General features: G+C 30.2%; 3 protein-coding genes across 3 annotated transcripts in view; 1 reads left to right on the top strand and 2 right to left on the bottom strand.

Annotated features, from left to right (window-relative positions):
* Window positions 1–1,738: 1,738 nt before the first annotated feature.
* On the bottom strand, window positions 1,739–11,010 carry LOC108576005 (chromodomain-helicase-DNA-binding protein 1). The gene is made up of 21 exons (XM_017938944.1): window positions 10,870–11,010; window positions 10,503–10,615; window positions 9,258–9,539; window positions 7,971–8,165; window positions 7,718–7,887; window positions 7,005–7,641; window positions 6,691–6,898; window positions 6,322–6,599; window positions 5,511–6,237; window positions 5,179–5,424; window positions 4,927–5,094; window positions 4,704–4,830; window positions 4,483–4,643; window positions 4,043–4,400; window positions 3,882–3,964; window positions 3,547–3,666; window positions 3,242–3,469; window positions 2,833–3,159; window positions 2,283–2,761; window positions 2,088–2,201; window positions 1,739–2,029 (listed from the first exon to the last, which is right to left on the bottom strand). The coding sequence occupies exons 1-21, from the start codon at window positions 11,008–11,010 to the stop codon at window positions 1,807–1,809; spliced, it is 5,385 nt and encodes a 1,794-aa protein (XP_017794433.1). The 3' UTR covers window positions 1,739–1,806.
* A 4,283-nt stretch (window positions 11,011–15,293) lies between these two features.
* On the bottom strand, window positions 15,294–17,169 carry LOC108576004 (hsp90 co-chaperone Cdc37). The gene is made up of 5 exons (XM_017938943.1): window positions 17,002–17,169; window positions 16,488–16,621; window positions 15,950–16,394; window positions 15,565–15,870; window positions 15,294–15,491 (listed from the first exon to the last, which is right to left on the bottom strand). The coding sequence occupies exons 1-5, from the start codon at window positions 17,032–17,034 to the stop codon at window positions 15,294–15,296; spliced, it is 1,116 nt and encodes a 371-aa protein (XP_017794432.1). The 5' UTR covers window positions 17,035–17,169.
* A 526-nt stretch (window positions 17,170–17,695) lies between these two features.
* LOC108576026 (integrator complex subunit 7) overlaps window positions 17,696–20,905 on the top strand; it is a 4,055-nt gene continuing 845 nt past the window's right edge. The window contains exons 1-12 of the mRNA XM_017938969.1: window positions 17,696–17,786; window positions 18,061–18,380; window positions 18,456–18,680; window positions 18,749–18,998; window positions 19,061–19,134; window positions 19,224–19,369; window positions 19,462–19,807; window positions 19,874–20,133; window positions 20,211–20,411; window positions 20,496–20,589; window positions 20,658–20,761; window positions 20,837–20,899. Of these exons, the coding sequence (XP_017794458.1) occupies window positions 17,696–17,786; window positions 18,061–18,380; window positions 18,456–18,680; window positions 18,749–18,998; window positions 19,061–19,134; window positions 19,224–19,369; window positions 19,462–19,807; window positions 19,874–20,133; window positions 20,211–20,411; window positions 20,496–20,589; window positions 20,658–20,761; window positions 20,837–20,899 (2,174 nt within the window). The remainder of the gene's footprint in view (window positions 17,787–18,060; window positions 18,381–18,455; window positions 18,681–18,748; window positions 18,999–19,060; window positions 19,135–19,223; window positions 19,370–19,461; window positions 19,808–19,873; window positions 20,134–20,210; window positions 20,412–20,495; window positions 20,590–20,657; window positions 20,762–20,836; window positions 20,900–20,905) is intronic.

The raw sequence follows: 20,905 nt of genomic DNA, 5'->3' as shown, positions 1-20,905 counted from the left end.
TACAATTCCGCTTTGACCTGGCCAGATACCATCACATGTACATACTATTATTTACAGAAATGCACGCTAAAATTGTAAATCTTTTACTATTAATAAGTTCACTTTGTCTGAATAAAATAATCTACAAAATAATTTTTTTATTTTATAGCCTAGTAAAGGCATATTATTTATGCATGAAGTAATTTCAGACGATAAAAAATAAAATACGCTATTATGAAAAATTCATAGCGCTCACGTGATTTTAGGTTCAAAAAAAATTAATGCATAGATACAAAAAGCTTATGACTTTCATTTTTTTATGAATATAAAATTCGCAAATATTTGTTACGAAGATATAGCGCAATTGATATTGCTCGTGGCATTCCTAATAGATAAACGATGAAATACAAAGTTCTCGCAAAAACTTATGTACTTTACAAATCCTTACCATAATTTAAGATTTAATTAAGAAATGTTTTAATACTCTTTCAGATATCGATCGTTGAATAATTAAAAACTCATCATTTTTTCAGTTACAATGTTATAGTTATATTCAATCATTCTTAACTGAAGCAAAACTGAGGGAGCTAGTTTTTTGTTTATTCTTTCTACACGAAAGCAGAATATTATCTCAGTAACTCCGGAGTTAAATATACATCGAATATAACTATTGCCTTACACTAATATTTACAGTATTTCACATTGTTTCTGATAGGTTACAAAACTATGGTACTTTAAAAGAATCAACGCAAAAATAGAATTCTTATCTACTTCTTCAATTGCGAAAGTATAAATTCTATAAAAGAGGAGAAAGTTAATATTATTTTTTTCTCTTTTAAGAATGTAATCATCTGTTGGCAAATATCATATTTGTCATTTTGTTCCTAATTTTACAATAAATACATGCGTATTAAGACAGTGCAAATCATGTACACTGTATATCATCACAAAAAGATGTTACGGTATTCTACATATTTCTTTGATGTAACATTTTTATGTATTTTCAAATAGAAAATTTATATAATGTCGACTAATTTGTACAATTTTACATACCTCATTGCATGAAATAAGACGTTGGTACTTTAATATCTATTGCAGTGCAATAAATTATCGATCGATGTAAGATTAATTATTAATTATTAAACTACAAATCAATCATGAAAGTTTGAAGACATGTTGAAACATAGTATAGTTTGAAGTAGACAATAACTGTATACAAGCTAAACATCCATTGAACATACACATGATCAGTATCGAAAATGCAAAATATGTTACATGCGATTTAGGAAGGCATACACTTCAAATTACGAATTTTAACACTGTACTTAATAATATACACTAGAAACACATTAATTTGATTTTAGTTTGTTATCAAATTTTGCCATAATTGCACTGTAATAAAACTGATTCAAATACATAAACATCATTTCTTACATGTGAAAACAATTAGTGAATAGAAACTTAAAAATTTGTATCACCCTTTTCAAGAAATTTGATATATGTATATAAAAAAAAAAGTATTAATTATACACTAAGAATATGTATGAATTCGTTATTTTTGCACAACCTCTCCTCAAAAGTCTTAGAAAGACCATTCAATCATGGTAGAATTCTTTGCATATTAAGTAAGCATTGGAATAGATTTTATACATAGGTACAAGTCACGAGTGGTACTAAGTCACAGAATGAACTGTGTAAAGAATTTAGCATATAGCCACGTTTAAGCGAGCATACTTTACAATGCTCAGTCAGGTAAAATAACACAAGGCTCCATCGGAATTACAGCCGTTCAACGACACATTCGAGAACGGTAACAAGGAAGGAGCACTAGGAGTTAGCATTTGGTGGAGGTGGTCTTCTATCATAATCTCGTCTATAATCTTTGTTTGGTCGCCAATCACTAGGATAACTATCTCCGGGATAACCTCGGCCCCTAAAATGGCTTGGTGGAATATCAGATGGAGGATAACCGCCGCCACCACCTCCTCCTCCATATCCTCCTGGGCCATACCCGTAACTTGGTGGTCCTGATGGATATCTGTAATAATCACTGAACACAAATTTTATGAACTTTACTTTCATAAACAATTCTACTATTTATAACCTACCTTCGTTTGTCATTCATGTGCATGCCACGATCACGATCCCTATCTCTATCACGATGATATCCACCAGACATTCGTCCATAAGAATCGAAACGATCACGTTTATGATCTCCAAATCTACACATTAATCGACAATTTAAATGAGATATAGCTTTATAAGAAAGTTAATTTATAATTTTTCCAATATTCTGACTATACCTTCCATCTCGAATATCTCTTCCATCGCGGGATAACCAATGATCATCATCTCTGCTTCCACTATAGTGTCCACCTATACTATAACCACCACTATCTCTTCTAATTCTCTCATCTTTGCCACTCATTCTGTCCATACTTCTATCACTATGTGCTCTCTCTCTATCCCTATCACGTTCTCTGTCTCTTTTCATGTCTTTATGTTTTGATTCTTTCTCTTTATGCCGTGGTGTATCCACACTATTAGTGGTACTTGAAGTAGAATTTGGAGTCGATGTAATCGGAGTAATAGTGATAGCACCAATAGTAACAGTAGATGTATTGCTAATACTGCTTACAGCAGTTATAGCTGAGAAATGTTTCTTACTCGGTGTATTGCTACTATTAGAATTTTCTTCCATATCTTCAACTCTACGTTTTTGTAACCTATTATCTTTATTAGTTTCTATTTGTTGTTTATCGATATGTTTTTCACTGTGCTTCTGTAAAATTAATTATATTGATAATACCTATATATCATAATGAAGCTAACCAAAGTAACAAATCATCGTACCTTCGCATTACCCGAATCATCTTTCTTTTCTGGGCTAGATGTAGCGCTCGTATTACTCTCGCCTCCTTTTTTCGTTGCATGTTTATACAACTTATAAAGTTTCTTTGCATCGAATTCTGTAAATTTAGACACAAAATACCACAAATTACTTCTCCACTCTTTAATTTGTTCAGGATCTCTGTATTCTTCTAAACAAGTATTAATTTGGTTTCCAATTTGTACAAGACATTGTCTTGTGTGAGCAACTTGTTCTGCTTCGCTCAACGATTGATCAGGTCTATCTAAAGCTTTGAGTGCTTTCTTTACTGGTCTCATTTTTTCTTTACACTGTACGATAAAAATATAATTAGAATTTTATTATTATTCGTATTCAACATGGTTAATTAATACTAAAGAAATAAGTACAAACCTCATTAAATATAGAAGGATCTAAATCTCCAAGAACATCAAGAGCTCGTGGTTCATTATTAGCAGTAAAATGCATCGGACCTGCTGCTTGTTTTGCCTTTTTAGATTTTTTATTTTCTTTTTTCTCCTTTTTAGTTTTCTTTTCTTTCTTTTTCTCTTCCACCACATCTTCAACTTCCTCTTTAGTTTCTTTCTTTACAACAATCTCCTCTTCTTTCTTTATTGGTGGCTATAATACATGTTAAAATTTGAACACGTGGAACATTCGTGAAATTTCAGTAATGTGCAAATAAATAGCAAATTCACCTTTTCGACTTTTGATTTCGATTTATTACTTTCTTCGCCTGAACTATCATTCTCTTCTATAATTTCTTTTGTAATTGCAGTTTTTACTTCTTTTGGTTTTCTGGGTTTTCTTGCTTTAGTCTGAAAACATTATTTAAACATATTAAAATATAAATTTTAAACTAACAATGTGTGAACATACAATGCGCAAAAATAAGGAGAAACGCTATGAATTTAAAAATTACCTTAAACTGATATTCTGATTGTAGGATGAGGACATAACCCTGTTATGATGGAGTAGAGGTGTATAGGAACTCTTTGTGGAATATTATAAAAATAAAATTATATTTCCTTACCACTCCTAATTTGGAATCAATTTGTTTCTTGAGTACTTTTAACAGGTATTCGGCGCGAGCATTAATTTTTTTTAGTTGAAGTTCTATAATAGTTATAATAAAGTAAATATATGTATATATAGCTTTTTAATTGTAAAAAGTTTACAAGAAATATACTTACTTAATGTCAATATGCCAATTAGATCTCTGTTCTGAATCAGTCGGTAAAGCTTGTTCTAAAGGTTCCAATTCTTTTACAGCAGCTGAGAAAGATTTTGCATTGACCATAACACCACCGATTTTAAACGTGGGGCCTCTGCCCCTTTTACGACCAGGACCTTTACCCTCTTCTTCCCCCTTATTTTCTTTTGCGGTACTTTCGAATTCAGACAGACAAGCTTCACATCTAGATTTTAGCTGGTCTCCTAAGAAACGCAATTCTGACATTGGTTTCTCTTGTAATTCCGCATCCGCTGCAATATCATCTAATCGTTTTAAGGGTGCAGGGAATTTCTTATAGCTTTTAACGAATCTTCGTATCTACATAATAAAAAAAGTTACATTTACTTGAACACATATTAATCAATTATTATAGCATAATAAAAAAAAAAAAACTACATACTTCTGCATCAGTAAAACTTTTTATATTTTCTCGAGGCGTAACTCTTGGTCTACCTCTCTTTTTAGGACGTTCATCGTCACTACCTTCAGCCTCCTCGCTTCCAGAATCCTCACCTTCATCACTATCATCAGCAGATAGTTTTTTTCGTTTTCTTCCCCTTCCTTAAATGTTCAGTTGGATGTTATACTACAATAAATAAATAAATATCTAATGCAACGCACCTTCCCCACTTTGATTAATTTGCTGCAATGTTTTTCGACTTCTTGGTGGTAAGTACAAATCTTCCATTTCTTTTGATTTTTCTTCTTCTTCAACTTTCTTTCTGAAATTTTCTGGAATAATTTCCGCCTAAAATCAAGTCGTTTCAAAAAAACACTTATTAAGTACTTTTCTCATGTAAAATAATTAAAAATATACTCCGATGTATATGAAACTGAAATTTACCCAATCTTTGCTTTCGTCATCGTTATCATTAGGCTGATTAATAGGTTCGGATTCTTCCTCAAATGCGGCAAAACTAGCTACTTTGAATGCAGATAACAATTCATCTCCTACTGTTGAAGGTCCTTCGTCTCTCGTTTCCGCTCTCCTCAGAATTTCATCAATATCGCACTAATTACATAAAAATAAGAAGTACTTATTTTTTAATTTCACATAAGTTTCATTTAAAATAGTTTAATCCTTTAAAACAATTACAGTTGGTTCTTCGTCTCCGTCTTCTTCATCTTTAAATAAATCTTCAGCACCGAATTTTAAAATAGCATTTAGGTCTTCTTTGTTAAATGGGTTGCCATTGGTCCCTGCATTTTTCTTATCTAATACTGTTCGACCAGTTGTGTCCATCCGTTGAATTACAAGATGATCCAGAACCATTTTTTGCTTTGCTCTTTCTACTATTTCTTCTTCTACAGAATTTTTTGTTACTAGACGATAAATATTTACCTACATAGAGCAGAATATATTTTCTTATAAAATAATGTTTGATACTTAAAACGTTGAATACAAAGCTGATATAAAATATTAAATACCTGATTCTTTTGTCCAATACGATGTGCTCTAGCTTGTGCTTGTAAATCATTTTGTGGATTCCAATCTGAATCAAAAATAATTACAGTATCAGCAGTAGCAAGATTAATACCGAGACCACCTGCTCTTGTTGATAGCAAGAAACAAAAATCTTGTGATCCTTCTGCATTAAAATGATCTAGAGCTTGTTTTCGTAGTTCTCCTTTTATACTTCCATCTAATCTTTGGAAAGGAAAGTGTTTTTTTTGTAGATACTCGCCAAGAATATCTAACATTCTGACCATTTGACTAAATATTAACACCCTATGACCTGTCTCACGTAATCTCACCAACAATTTATCAAGAAGAACTAATTTGCCAGAACCGCGAATTATTTGTTGTAAATAATCTTCGTTACTCTCCTTTCTTTCACTTTCAGTAGGTTTCGTAAGAAAGGCGTGGTTGCAACATTTCTTTAATTCAATAACGATATTTAGGAACGTCATAGTAGAACCTTTAACGCCTTTTCGTAATGCATTATAATTTTTAGTTAATATCCATTTGTAATATTGTTTTTGCAAAGATGTCATTTCGACTCGTAAAATTTGTTCCACTTTAGCTGGTAAAGATTTTTCTACATCTTTCTTAACACGTCGCAAAATAAATGGTTCTAATTGTTTATGTAACTTGGAATATCCTTTTTGAGCCGCGTTATCATGCTCTTTCTCAAATTCTTCCCACGAATTAAATCTAACAAAAAGAAGAAATCAGTACAATCTTACTGTGAATAAAATAAAGTATAAAATTAAAAATATAAAGCGGCGTATAACTAACTTAGTAGGCATTATGAAGTGTAGTAAGGCCCATAATTCTTTCAAACTGTTTTGTAGTGGAGTACCAGTTATTAAAAGACGGTGATTTGTATGAAATTCAGCAAGCGCTTTGTACAAGAGAGAATCATCATTTTTTAGTCGATGTGCTTCATCTACTAATAATACGGCCCAATTTAAGGCACCCAAAAATGCTTTGTCTTTAAGTACTATTTCATACGTCGTGAGTATGGCATTAAATTTTAATCTCTTTGAACTATAACACCATTCATACTCTCTAATCTAAAACACGTTATATAACATATAATGAACATGTATAAATTTGCTAAGTATTTAAAAAAATTGGAATTTTGTAAAAATAAATAGTACATACAACATTACGGGAAGTAACGTCACCCAAATATGTAACGAAATTCATATCTGGTGCCCACTGTGACATTTCTCTTTGCCAGGAAGTCATTGTTGAAAGAGGAACTACTAATAAAAATGGCCCATGAAGCTGGTGTGTGTGGAATAAATAATAAAGGAAGCATATTGTTTGTATGGTTTTACCAAGACCCATTTCATCTGCTAAAATAACACTGTAAGTAAACAAAATTCATCATAATATAAAATATACAAAATAACTCCCAAATAAATAAATAATGTCCCATATAAAATTCTAATATATCAAAACAAATAATATACCTATTTTCTTTGCACCAAGAATGAATCATCCAATTTAATCCATCCATTTGATAGTCCCTAAGGGTCAAATCTCGACCTCTACCCATATATTCTGGTTGCCCTTTTAATTGATGAAATTTAGGCCTTGATTTAAGAACTTTACAATGTTTACTTGGTGTTCTTTTCGACTCCTCTCTTTCTCGAAATTCTTTTATTTGTTCTGGCCATTTTTTGATAATCAATGCTCCATCTTCCCATGTAGCTTCAGCATATGGTAAACTTTCCCATTTACAATAGTAATCTGGATGTTCAGAATCAGGCTTGTTATATTCAGCAATAATTCTTTCAACATTATTGTAACTCTTCAGAAGATCTTGTTGAAGTTCTAATTGACATTCAAAATAGTCTATATCCTCAGGTCCAGCATAATCTCTCCACTGTTGGATTTCCCGTTCTCGTTTAATAAAATTATCCAATTTTTTTAATCCTTTTACTTTTTGTGCTTTTAAAGATTCTTCTGATTCCCATGTATTATGTATATGAGACCATCCTTTCCATTTTATTAAATACTGCATTTCAGTTTCTTCATTAGACAAATCCTCTGGATTTGGATCCCCATTTTCTTCAACAGCATAAATTGTTGTCACGTTTCCTGTAACTAAAGGATATTTTACAACAAAATATTTAAAAAAATGGACACGAGCATTTAATTTACAATTATATTGAAAACCAACCTCCTTTTTTACCAAGTCTTTGCCCCAAAATCCGTTCAATTGTTTCTGCATTATCAGGTTCTGCATTTGCAGTACTACCTTCATCAACTTCCACAAGATCTTCACTATCAGTTCTCTCTTCACTTTCCTCTTTATAACTAATTGCAGTCCCTGTTCTCCTTGTAACTTGTCTACCATTTGAATTGACGTTAATTTATTAATGTTAATATTTCATTTACTTTAGCTTATTTATGAGAAGTACAATTACAAATACCTTCTATTATCATCACTGTCAAAAGAAGAATTTTCGGATGATTCAGAAATTTGTTTTTTTCGAGTCCTTGCTTTTTCTTTTGCCTTCTGTGCGGCACGTCTATTTAACGATTTACTAGGTGGAGGTCTTCTACTTTCAGCTTCAGCATCATCAGATTCAGATTCTGAACTGTCCGAGTTCCATGAATTATGTGAACTGTAAAAATATACATGAAGAGCATAAATATACATATATTACATTTGTAATACTTATGCTGATAAAACGTGTAATAGTAATAATGAAATATATATATAGATTTTATCAGTTATGATATGGATTTACTCTTTTAATAAAATATTTACTTAAAATGTTACTTATAAAAGTTATAATATAATGAGAAAAATTCTATTTTTTTTATTATAACAATTTTTACTTACTGTTTACTAACAAAAAAAAAATTAGATTTCTATGGTTTACTTATATTTTTCACATGCAGGTACTTTAATACAAATTCAAGTAAAAGATTCTATATTTATCACATCTCTTTTCATATTGATATTTCAATAAAATACATAAATTACATAGAAAGGTATATAATACAAACTATAAATACAATGAATATTAACATAAAATTATTTGATACAATCAGCAACACTTCATTTCACATAAGAAAATGATACAAAACAAACAACATTGCTATAGTGTAAAAAACTGTAAAGCATTAAGCTTAATAAACACAAATGTAAACATCAAAGAGAAGAACTACAAAAGCACACTGATACACAATATATGCAATACAGAATGGTGCATACATAAACTATAACACAGAAGCTTTGAAGATTATTATTGCTGCTGAAATTGCAAAATACAAACCAACTAAATAACAGCTACTCATAAATAATGTGTAATCTAAAATATTAATATTTTATCAATATTGAAAGTACTTGATATTGCAATACCTTTTTATAATTTATAAGGATTGAGGCTTCTAATACTTTTGCTTTTATTATTACTTTTTTTTATACCATTCTACATAGTTATTTTAAACTTTTTAACATATTTTAACATATTGTAAGTATAAAAAAGAATTTCATTTTTTACATTTACTTATGTACATAAATTGAAAACCTACAAATTACTATTTTTTAATAAGTATAGATGAAAATCCTTAATTATTATAGGAAAAGCATCAAATGCATTTGTTTGTTGTGTGTAATATCTATTCAATCCATAAGAAATAATTGAAAGGATTATAGAATTTATAACTTGAATTTCTGATAGTTACTTGAGTTTCTTCATGTTACTTACCCCTTTTTTTTATATTTCTTGCGACTATCGCTATCGCTTTCACGTTGTGTAGCAAGCCTTTCAGGCTCTTTCCTAGAACGGCCAGATCTCCTGATTCCATAAATATCAGGATTCTCATCCCACTCGCGACTAGACTCATTCTTAAGCCTAACTTTTGTTTCTGTGCTGTGATTTGAACTTTTGCTCTGGAAGCTATCACTTTGTGCAGGTGCATCCGACTTCTCTGATTTTTCAGAATCAGAACCTGATCCAGACCCGGAACCACTTGAAGAGCTAGAGTCACTGCATTTGCAGTCAGGTAATGTTTTATTTCACTATCAATGTCCACATAGTGTACAGTATTGTAATTTAAAATATACTTAATAAAACACACAAATGTTCCTAATGTAAAGTACAGACTGCTAACTTAAAATAATAATCAATTGCAAACCTAAACTTTCATAGTGAAATATGTATCATCTTTTGTACAGTATTATATACATTAATATTTCATATTCTCATTCTCTTTCTTTGTTATATAATGATCTGGAGTAAAAAAATTTCAGAATAATTATGAGTGTTATATTCAAAAGTTTCAATGTTGATATACCCATGTACATTATCTAATTACAATATACATCAGCAATAAATCTGTTAATATCTTTAAATGTTTTAATTTTGAATTTGTCTTTAAATATTTTTGTTCTTTAATATTTGTAAAATTATTTTTTTTATACAATCTACATCCACATACACTATGCATGATTTATTAGGACAAATTATTATAATAAGTAAAATGAGTAAAAGCAGAAGAGTAATAGCTTACCTAGTGCTTAAATTGTTTTAAAATACAATAAAACAGATACTATTGCATGAGTAACAGAAACTTGAAGGTTGTGCTTATATAAAATTCAAGGGATACATTAAATTAGCATGATTATCAAAGCAATGTTAATGCTATATAAAGCTATAGCAATACACAGAGTTAAATGATATCAATCTCAAATAACCCCTTACATATCAGAAAGTCAAATATGTTATATAAAGGAATGATATCACATATGGCACCATTAATGATCAAGCATTGATTACTATTATTAGCCCTACTATATTGGTAGAGATTGTGTAATACTCTGTTGGAAAAATAAAACAACTAAAACAAAATAAATAAGTGTAGAATGTTTCAACATCACAAAACATCAAATTTTTTCATATATTGGACTTTCTGAAAGAAGGGGATTAGATAACAGTAGTCTTAATACCCACCTTTCTGATCCTGATCCAGATCCTGAATTGCTTCCTGAAGAAGAGCTATCACTCTTACTTTCATTTTCAGAATCAGATCCAGATTCTTTACCAGACTCAGACTCTAATGTTTTCTGTAATTTAATTAGACCAATCTAACATTGTTCAATTTTCAAAAATACATTAAGTCGCAGAGTGTTGTTTGGAATAGTTTTTGCCTTTTAATGCTGACATACAGATCTTTCTAGATTACATTATTTTTTGTTTTTTAAGAATAATTAGGTAGATTTAATTCAGTATATCTTTAAAATAGTGACAATACATTCTTCATGGTTTTGCATGTTTTTGATGTTCAGAATATAACTTATACATAAATTATAGTGCATACATAACAGTGCCATCTATCAAGAACATTTCTCCTCCATTTTATAATTCTTGACCACCATTTTGTAGTTAGGAAATACTCCATTTTCAAGCTCTTAAATTCATCCTCCACAAACATAGCAACAGAATACTGAGGATTCATCATATTTGATTTTGCATTCTTGAATTGTATCCATGTATTTATTGATAAAGAAACAAATATAATTAAACACCTACATTAATATAGATAAGCAATATATCAAATAGTTATTTGCAGTACACACATAAAAATACATCTGTATGTAATAATGATAAATTCATTCCTAAAAAATTGTAAATTCTGCTTTCATGTCAAAACTGCTTCAAGGTTTGAAGAGAATCTTTATTATGTATTGCATGTAACTATCTTAAACCATGAAGTAGTAAAAGTTCTTCAGGACTTCCTGTAAATGATTAATATAAGGTGCATAGAGCAACTTCCTGTAAATAACTAGTGTAAGGTATAGTGGGTATTTTAGAATAATATAATTCACCATTTCATTACTTTACACATTTATTGAACAACTCAGCAAGTACATTATAAGCAAAACACTCGTTTGAACTTAAAAATTTACATCTGTTTCTTGGATAGAGTACAAGTTCTTAGTTCTCAGGAAAACTTCAATCCATGACAATTTTGTATCTACTTTAGTATTAGAACATCACTTGATACGCACTTAAATTTAAATATTCTTGGTAATAAAAGACTGAAGAAAGTGAACAATTTCAACATCATGTTGAAGAAAATATAAAATATAACTCTGTTGTGTGAAGCACATTATTCTTCAAAAATTAAGGTTCTCTTACATCCTCTTAAAATAACAAATTATGACTGAAGCTATGCAATAACATGTGCTTCATATAACAGAAATGAGACTTTTATAGTTGGAAAACCTTGTTTCTTACAGAAATGGTTATTACATTAAGAACCGTTTGAAACTTTATTATGTATTATTATCCCATATCATTATGAAAGTAAGAATACAACTATCTCAAAATTTATGCCATATGTAACTAATACTGTACTAATAATGATATGAATATTGGTGAATAACTTTTGTATGTAACAAGAATATATTTCTCCATATAATACATTTGTAATAATTACACCCTTTGACCTCAAGAAATGATAAATTTTAAATATTAATCACAGAGGAATAAGTCCCTTTTTTCTGTTATCATCGAAGCAATTTAAGCATCAGCTGTTTACAGAATTAAATAATCATTTCCTATATTTTAAAGTCTCAGCATTTAGTTTTGTTACCAATACATCTTGGTAAAAATGTATTACGCACCATTAGTTATTAAATATTATACAACCAAAAAATATTTCTAATAAAAGAAATACAAAAATATTTTTTGCATTACTCCATATATTGAATTGATTTTCAGAGAAATCTTATTTCAAATATTTTATCTATTGACAAGAATCGTCGTCTCTCTTTATTTTATACTTTACTTTTACAAAATTCTATTAAAAATGATATTCAAAGTTACAAATGTATCACCTTCTTGTTATTTATAAACACAGAATAAATGCATGATACATCAAAGTTCATACAAATCTAAGTTTTATAAAAAAAAAACAAAGAATCAATGAAAAACCAGACCTTATCCATTACATATAAAAATTCTTGAAATATTAGAGAAATCCCTGCTACCTTCTAAAAGAAAAAGCTTTGAATATATGAAGTATTTTCCACATGAAAAGCATTTAATTGCTACAGCTTTTACAGATGATTGTGTTACACAATCTCTACTATAATGCAGAGAATGTGCATCATAATCTTTGAGCTTAATTTGCAAAAATGGGTCTATTTCAAATTTTTGAATAAGCATGGACTTAAGTTAAAGGAGAATGCAGGGAATCATTTTTTATGAAAATTAGGGTGGAACAATGATATTTTAAGTGATAAATGTCAAATTGAACAAATGTAAACAAACTTATAGGTTATTAAGTGGCTGGAAACTATGTAAAATTACATAAAATTGTGATTTAGTAGAGACAAGTCTCTGAGCTCTTAAGGTCAGTGGGACCCCGCCCCATACGCAGAAACCTTTTAAACAAAATTACAATGATTTTTTTAATTTTTACGAGGATTTTTCTCCCAGTAGTTCAATGAAACGCATGTGACAACGCGATTTTTCCCTACTCCAAACAACACCGCGGCCATATCACGCAAATTGATCTTTAAAATAACACTGATGCCTATATCAGCAACGAAAACAAACAATTATTGCTAAAAAAATCGAAGAAAAGCTAAAACTTAAACAATTTTCGAACCCAACCACTCACCTGCATCGTCCCGTCTGCGCGTCGCACCGATATCTCGATATTACACGCACCACGCACAAAACCACGTTAATTTAATAATTAAACTACCACGTATACACGTATTCGCAATATTAAACGACTATTGATGTACAAAGTCGCGACATCGTGCAAAATTATCGAATTTTCACGTACTATATGGTCACGGGCCTGAGCTTGGCCGCCATTTTGTGAACTCGACTCGTTCTTTCGCCCTCCCCAACCGTCCTCCCGTCTATCGTCCCATCATGCAACGCGCGCGCGCTACTCCCTCCCCCTTCCTTCATCTACACCCGTCGCTAAAATGAACACCATGTAAATGCGATAAAAATTAAATCTTTTATGAACACAATACCAAAATCTGAAAGAATGCTTTTTCTCTCGAAAATATGTATTTATACCCTCTGACCTTAGTGATAGATTTCAAGAAAAAAATTATATTTTTAAGAATTACATTAAAACGTAGTCACAAAACGGAAATCGTTGTATGACAGCCATTTTGATTACTCACGGAAATTTTACCCAGAATGCCTGGCGACGGTTTTTCGATGCTGTATATGCGCAATTACGATGATCGGACGAAATATGCAACCAATTCATTTATGTATATGGTTTCTTTCAACATTTTTTATGTACTTTATTTCAATTATACGTTAAAACGTACGAGAAAATTAAATTATTCAGATGTAATATTGATTTCATCAAATTGACATTATACATGTCAGTATCATCGAAAAAGTTGATGAGTACTGATATTCATGAAAATCGTAAATGCGCAATATTATATTTGAGCTCAGAGACTTAATCTTATTTAGTAGAATATAACCATAAAACTAAGTATGTATGATAAATTGGAAAAGGAATAGTGCATAATTGTATGAACGTTAATGGTGCCACCATGCAAAGTGAATAAGCAATTTTATAAAGCAACATAACTCTGTACAAGCTGTCGTTTTCCATTAGAATGGGTAGAGACAAATGTTAAATTTGATTGAATTGAAACTGTAGAATATTAAGTACTTTAAATACAAAAAAATTATTTCTAATAAAACAAACAATTTTACCCGATCCAATGAAAACCAGCTTGTGTTTTCACAGGCGATGAAACTAACGTATTATGACGAGAATGAAAGACGAAAAATATTACCCAAACACCCGTGGCACGTCATACCGGAAAAGGAAGGAAAGCCCACGAGTTCGATATACGATTATTTACAGTTTCCGGTCGAATATCGATCTCTCACTACATTATATATCGATATCTCGTTTAATATTTGGCGCGTAAAATAAGTATACGAAACTGTTATAGAAGGATTAAAACATGAAAAATTATTAAGATAATATATACATACACTTAACGTAATTCTCTTTATAAAAATAGATCTAAAATATAACTTTTTTGTTATATTTCATTAATATCCGTAATTAAACATTTAATTACATTAGTTTTCTAAAAAATACATTTATGGTAGTCTAAATTTATTTTTGACTATAATGAAAATAAAATAAACTAAGGATTAAAATATATTTGGTAAATTTTTCAGTGCACGTGTACTTTGTTTAAGGAATCTACACAAAAATTTAATATAGTTTCTTTATTTACATTATAATTTCAGTTTGTTTACAACTTTCAATGTACATATGAAATAACAGCAAGAAAAAGATATAAAGAATTCATGTAATGGATACGCAACAGATTAAATTTATATACACGTACATGTATTCTACATGTATTACTTATCACATACATACAAATATTATATATCTATGAATACTTATATCCGAAGTAATTTTTAATTATTCAACGTAATATATGGGATAAAGTGTATCACATTTTACTAGATAATTGTTCTGTTTAATTAACAATTTGTAATATTCACACTTCCTACAAAAATTAGGAATTATGCAGTGATTCAGTCTTAAAGTAACTCAAAGCATAACAATAGTATAATGTTATTACAATAAGAATAAGCCAATGAAGGTAAAAATTTCTTATCCATTGTCCAGTGACAATATTTTATTTTAACATATTCGTGATACTAAAGGATACTTGCAGAAAAGAGGCATGAAAGTCAACACATGTAATTTACAGATACGCATTATTCCGGATCAGTTGTTCCTTCAACATCTTCTACAGATTCTTCTTCATCTTTTTTTTCCTTAGTTTTTGTATCAGGTACCCAAAGGCCACTATCGACACATCGTTTCATATGATAAGATGCTTCTTCTCGTGACATCGCTGCTAGTGTTTGATGCAGCAAAGGAATATCTTGTGATTCAAAGCATTTTTGTAGAGGCTAAAAATAATATATTGATATTACAGTAAATATAAAGTAGTATTAAATACATCTACCATAAATTTATTTATACCTCTGGAAGGCTTTCAAACACTTCAACTGGATCTAGACCACCTGGACCAAGACGTGCTTCTTTTTCTTCTTCTTCAACTTGTTTAAGGGCATCTGCTACTCTTTCAGCAGCTCTCTTACGTATTCTGTCTTTAAATCCTCTTAATTCATCATCAAAGGAATTTTTATATTCTACTTCAGCAATTTGAATACGACTGAAGAATGAACTCACACATGCTCTTGGATCAACATCCAACTGTCTTGATAATTCCAAAATATATTGCATGCATATACATTGATGAGCAACATGTTCCATTAAGTCATGTTTCTAAAATTAATAATATAATAAAGTAAATTCAAATAATAATTAAAAGTACTCATTCAGAAACACTTAAATGTATACTTACTTCATCTATTTCCAGATTAATACACCAAATTACCAAATAATTTGCAGTATTTTCACACACTAATTGAGGATTTTCAGTCAAGAATGCCTTGCTATCTTCATACTTCCTCAACATACCAAATTTTTCTAATTTTTTTTCATTTTCTTTTACAAATTGTTTCATTTTCTTTTCCTTCTCTTCATCTGACAAACCAGTGTCATCTTCTCTACGTGGTGGCTTTTTATTAATTACTGTCTTTGTAAAACCATCCTGGCCAATAGTATCAACATTCCAAGGTGTTAGTTTTTCTTTCTTCTTCATTTCTTCTTCTCTTTCTTGAATCTTTTTCTCTTCCTCTTCAAGATCTTGCAGAACTTTTTTTAATGTAGTTAAGTCAGCTACATCCTTTTGTTCATTTTCCAATTTTGCAAGTTTCTCCTTTGTATCTTTTAATTTTTGCAAAGTTCTATAAATTTATATCAATTTGTTAATTTAACATGGTAAAATATTAAGTACATATAACAAAAACAGAATGATTGATGTATAAAAATTAACATACTCCACTTTTTTTCTCTGATGTTCCTCTTGCTCACGTTTTCGTTCTTCCATTCTTTCAATTCTTGCTTGATGACGCCATCTAAATAATGATGGTGTATCAATGTTTGGATGAGTGTCATCCTCGTCATCTGAAATCTGACAAATATAAGTTTTAATAGCTTATCCATTATTTTTTATATTATATAACAATGTATGCTTGTATATTAGTAATATATAATAAAAGTCAATGCATGATAAAAATAACTATAGAAAATAAATACTAGTTGCCATAAATCAACATCTGAAAATTTTGATATGGATTAAAGTGACTCGGTATCGGATTTCTGCGTCAGTTTACGGCCGGTCGTATAAATGTTAATACAATAATTTTGTATTGATAAAAATACATTATTTTTTCAGAATTTAGGATAAAATGCAACATTTTTTTCAAAATACAAATTAAAAATATCTTAGAAATTTCTACTACCACTCTAGAATATTCCATAAGCATACTGGACCAAAACTAAGGTTCTTACTTCAATATCTTTCCATTTGCTGTAGTCCACCATTGTACGTCCGGTTAAATATAATTTTTATTCGATAATGTAATCTTATGGAACTGATTATTTTATAAGCGTAGCTTATGTATAAAGTGCTTTCTTATTTTTGTTTAAGTACAAGCGCGACGCTTGTACTTGCCGGAGTTTAATTGTCAACTGCACTGACCTGAATGTAGGACTTATATTCACACGAGATAGTCGTTCGATCTATCATGACAGTGATTCTCAACTATTCAAAATTATGTTATCTTGTGTATGTAAAATTAAATCACTCCACGAATGTCACTAATTTGTCTGATTTAAACAAAAGTGACAGAAACTTAATAAATGATGAAAAATACTTTTGTATGATGCTTTTTGTTGTAGGAAACGTTATTCGTTAAAAGAATGTATTCCACTTAAATTCCAGAATTTAGCATAACATGCACTTTACAAATTTGTATAATACTTACACATTAGAATAATTTGCTACAACTATTTCAAATTTTACATATTTTGACATTTTATTTAAAGAAGTAATTTGTTTCATGCTATAGTATATGTATTTTACGTGCGCACGTGTAGTTCATTCATACTGAATGTGGCGTATATGCAAGCATTCCAAAATATCGTATGTTACTGAAAAGGAGTTATTTAATTTTTACTTAATATATTTCGTGTATTGAGAAAAATGATTGGTATGCGGATGAACGCCTTTAACGATACAGGCCTTGGTGAACCAGAACAAGATGCAAATACTGCACTTATAGAATTAGATAAAGGTGTGTTTATATTCTTCAACTTAACCTTGTACCAATGTTTTCATAGTTTTTATGAAATATTATATTAATGTTGATATACATGTAAATAAACGAATTAATAAAAGTATATTAAGTATAGAATTTGAATAAAAATTAATTTTTTTTATATTTGTAATACATTTTTAATATAGAGATTTTACCAAGCTCACAATCCTTTCTTCTTAGCCCTAATATACAGTAAATGTTTTCTTGAAGTTCATTTTCCTCAGATTTATTTACTGGATATATTTTTTAGGTTTACGTTCAACAAAGATTGGTGAACAATGTGAAGCAATAGTACGATTTCCTCGATTGTTTGAGAAATATCCTTTTCCTATATTGATAAATTCTTCTCTTTTGAAGTTAGCAGAAGTTTTTCGTACAGGCAGTAATTTTTTACGTGTTTGGGTTCTTAGAGTATGCCAACAAAGTGAAAAACATTTAGATAAAATCCTAAATGTTGATGAATTTGTAAGGCGTATTTATAGTGTAATACATTCTAATGATCCAGTTGCTAGAGCTCTGACTCTACGTACATTGGGCAGTGTGGCTGGTATTATACCAGAAAGGCAACAGGTAAAGAAATCAATTCTTATATTTTAATTTTTATCTCATGATATGTGCAACATAAAACATTACATAATTTGTAAGGTTCATCATAGTATACGAAGATCATTAGATTCCCATGATTCAGTTGAAGTTGAAGCTGCAATATATGCTGCACAAATGTTTGCAGCACAATCAAAATTATTTGCTGTTTCCATGTGTAGCAAAATATCTGATATGATCAGAGGTCAAGCAACACCAGCCTCAATGAAGTTACAACTGATACCTATTTTACAATACATGCATCATGATACTTTCACAGCTTCAATGGTATGTAACTATCAACTTCTGGATCTTTGAAAGTATTCAGACATTTTTTAAGTACAAATTTGTTGAAGGTAAATGAATTATGCACGGAACTTCTTGCTAGTTATCCAGCAGTTGAATTTGTCAGAGTTACATTAAGTGCCTTAAGTACATTAGCTTCAGCAACATTGATTGATATTCCACAACAAGTTGCACTTTTATTACGTTATCTGCAAGATGATCCAAGATTGACTATCAAACGCCATGCTCTACATCTATTACATTCATTAGCTAGAAGAGGAGCACATTTATGGCCCCAAGGTTCTCTCAATAATCTAATAGGTAAATATGATATGAGATAATTTTATGTGATGAAAGGAGATATTATGAATTTTATATTTTAGAGAGTACTACTACACTTCTACAAGATGGTGCTGGAAATAAAGATCTTCTTATTCGAACCTTAGACGTGATAGAGGTTGTCATTTATTTTTCAAATAGCGATAAAAAAGAAATTTTTATAACGGTTGGAATTCACAAGTAAATCTTTAAAATTGTCTAATTTAGGTACTTAGTCAAAGTGCAGTGACATGTGATGCAAATAGGGAAGAAGGAAATCCCCTTTTATCGTTATGTATAAATGCTTGTTATTCACCGGATCCTTTTATTGCAGTAAAAGCAATTACTATTTTAGCAAGAGTTGCATGTTATTGGTAAATATGTAACGATTATTTTATTTATGATTATATTTTTAAAGTAACGAATGTAATTATGTATAATTAAAACATGAATGTTTTACATTTAGCTATGAAGAAGGTTTACCAGCCTATGGCATACAGGATGTTGTATCTTGTCTTGAATCTTTAATTGTATTGCTAGCTTTGGATGATAAATATTTACGTCAATTAAGAGTTTGTTTACGTTCGACAGTAAAATTATGTTGCGCACAACCTAGCCACTGTTCAGTATTTGTTGATGCTATTGGTAGTACACTTTTTAATGCTTATACAGAAGGTGGTCAAAGTGAAAAACAAGCTGTTGCTTTATGTGAAGCCTTAGGTGCTATTGGGAGTTTAGGAGAAAATACATTACTTCCACTTTTACCAGATATATTAACGAAACTTAAACAAACTGTACATGTGCATACAAAGGTAAGTTACAAGTAAAATATGTACACAGCATGAAAAGAATTAAAAAGAAAATTTTTTCTCTTAAAGGTAATGCTATGTACGCTACTTTTTCAAATGGTAGCCGGAGGATATGAATGGAATGCGGAATGTTTGGATGTAGTAGATGAAGTTATTAAAAATGTAGATGGTTGGACTAAATATCGAATTGCACGCAGCGCTGCAAGATATGGTCATCATACAATAGCAACTCAAATATTTAGGAGCTTAAAGGAAACAGTTGCATCTGAACAACTACACTTTTGGTTATCTGGTTTGGAATTAGTTACAAAAGCTGAAAGTTATCTTATGTTAGTTTAAATAATTTTTTAATGCTCCACTTTATAAACATATAAATCTGATTTTTCAAATTTGTTTATTTATATAGGGAAAACGCAGAAGAAACAGAGGACAAAGCAAGAGTTCATACAGTGGAGAAGTTAAACGGAGCTATTGCACGTTATGCAAGTGCATGCGCGTCATTAAAAGCGGCTAGTACACCTTTACGAAGTTTACAGTTTGCTAGTGAATACTCGAAACTACGTTGTGAATTTCTTCAAGCTATTGTACAACTTTTACACTCGTGCAGGTATTATAACGAATATGTTATAAAATCACTATATCTCTAAATTCTTGAACATTATGCAAGCAAGTAAATACAACTGTATTTTAGATCTCTTTGTACAGCTCCACCTCCTGCTATTACATGTACAGTAGTTCTCACAACGAAAGATGATCTTCAACGTTATGGACGCGTTACTAATCAGGTATATTATTTTTGTCATATTTATAATCACATTTGTAATATGGTATTAATAAAATATTTATTTTATAGCTAAGAAAATCAGCTCAGGAACTTAAAAATTGCGCGGAAAACTATCAAAAACTTTATCAGTCAGCTTTTGACGCTGACCCTGGTTCATTGATAAACATACGAGCGTATCCTTTCTTAAAATGCAATTAATTTTTATATTTATATTTTTTGTATATTCTTCCTTTACTTACTGTATACAGGTTGCAAGAAATCTGTCGTTTGTTAGCGAACAGCGTCGAACGAGTTTGCGGCGGGGGGGGAAAAAAAAA

This window comes from Habropoda laboriosa, unplaced genomic scaffold, assembly GCF_001263275.1.
Source record: "Habropoda laboriosa isolate 0110345459 unplaced genomic scaffold, ASM126327v1 scaffold309, whole genome shotgun sequence".
Classification (NCBI taxonomy): domain Eukaryota; kingdom Metazoa; phylum Arthropoda; class Insecta; order Hymenoptera; family Apidae; genus Habropoda; species Habropoda laboriosa.
The sequence above is the reverse complement of the archived record's forward strand: the minus strand, read 5'-3'. Positions and strand labels throughout refer to the sequence as shown.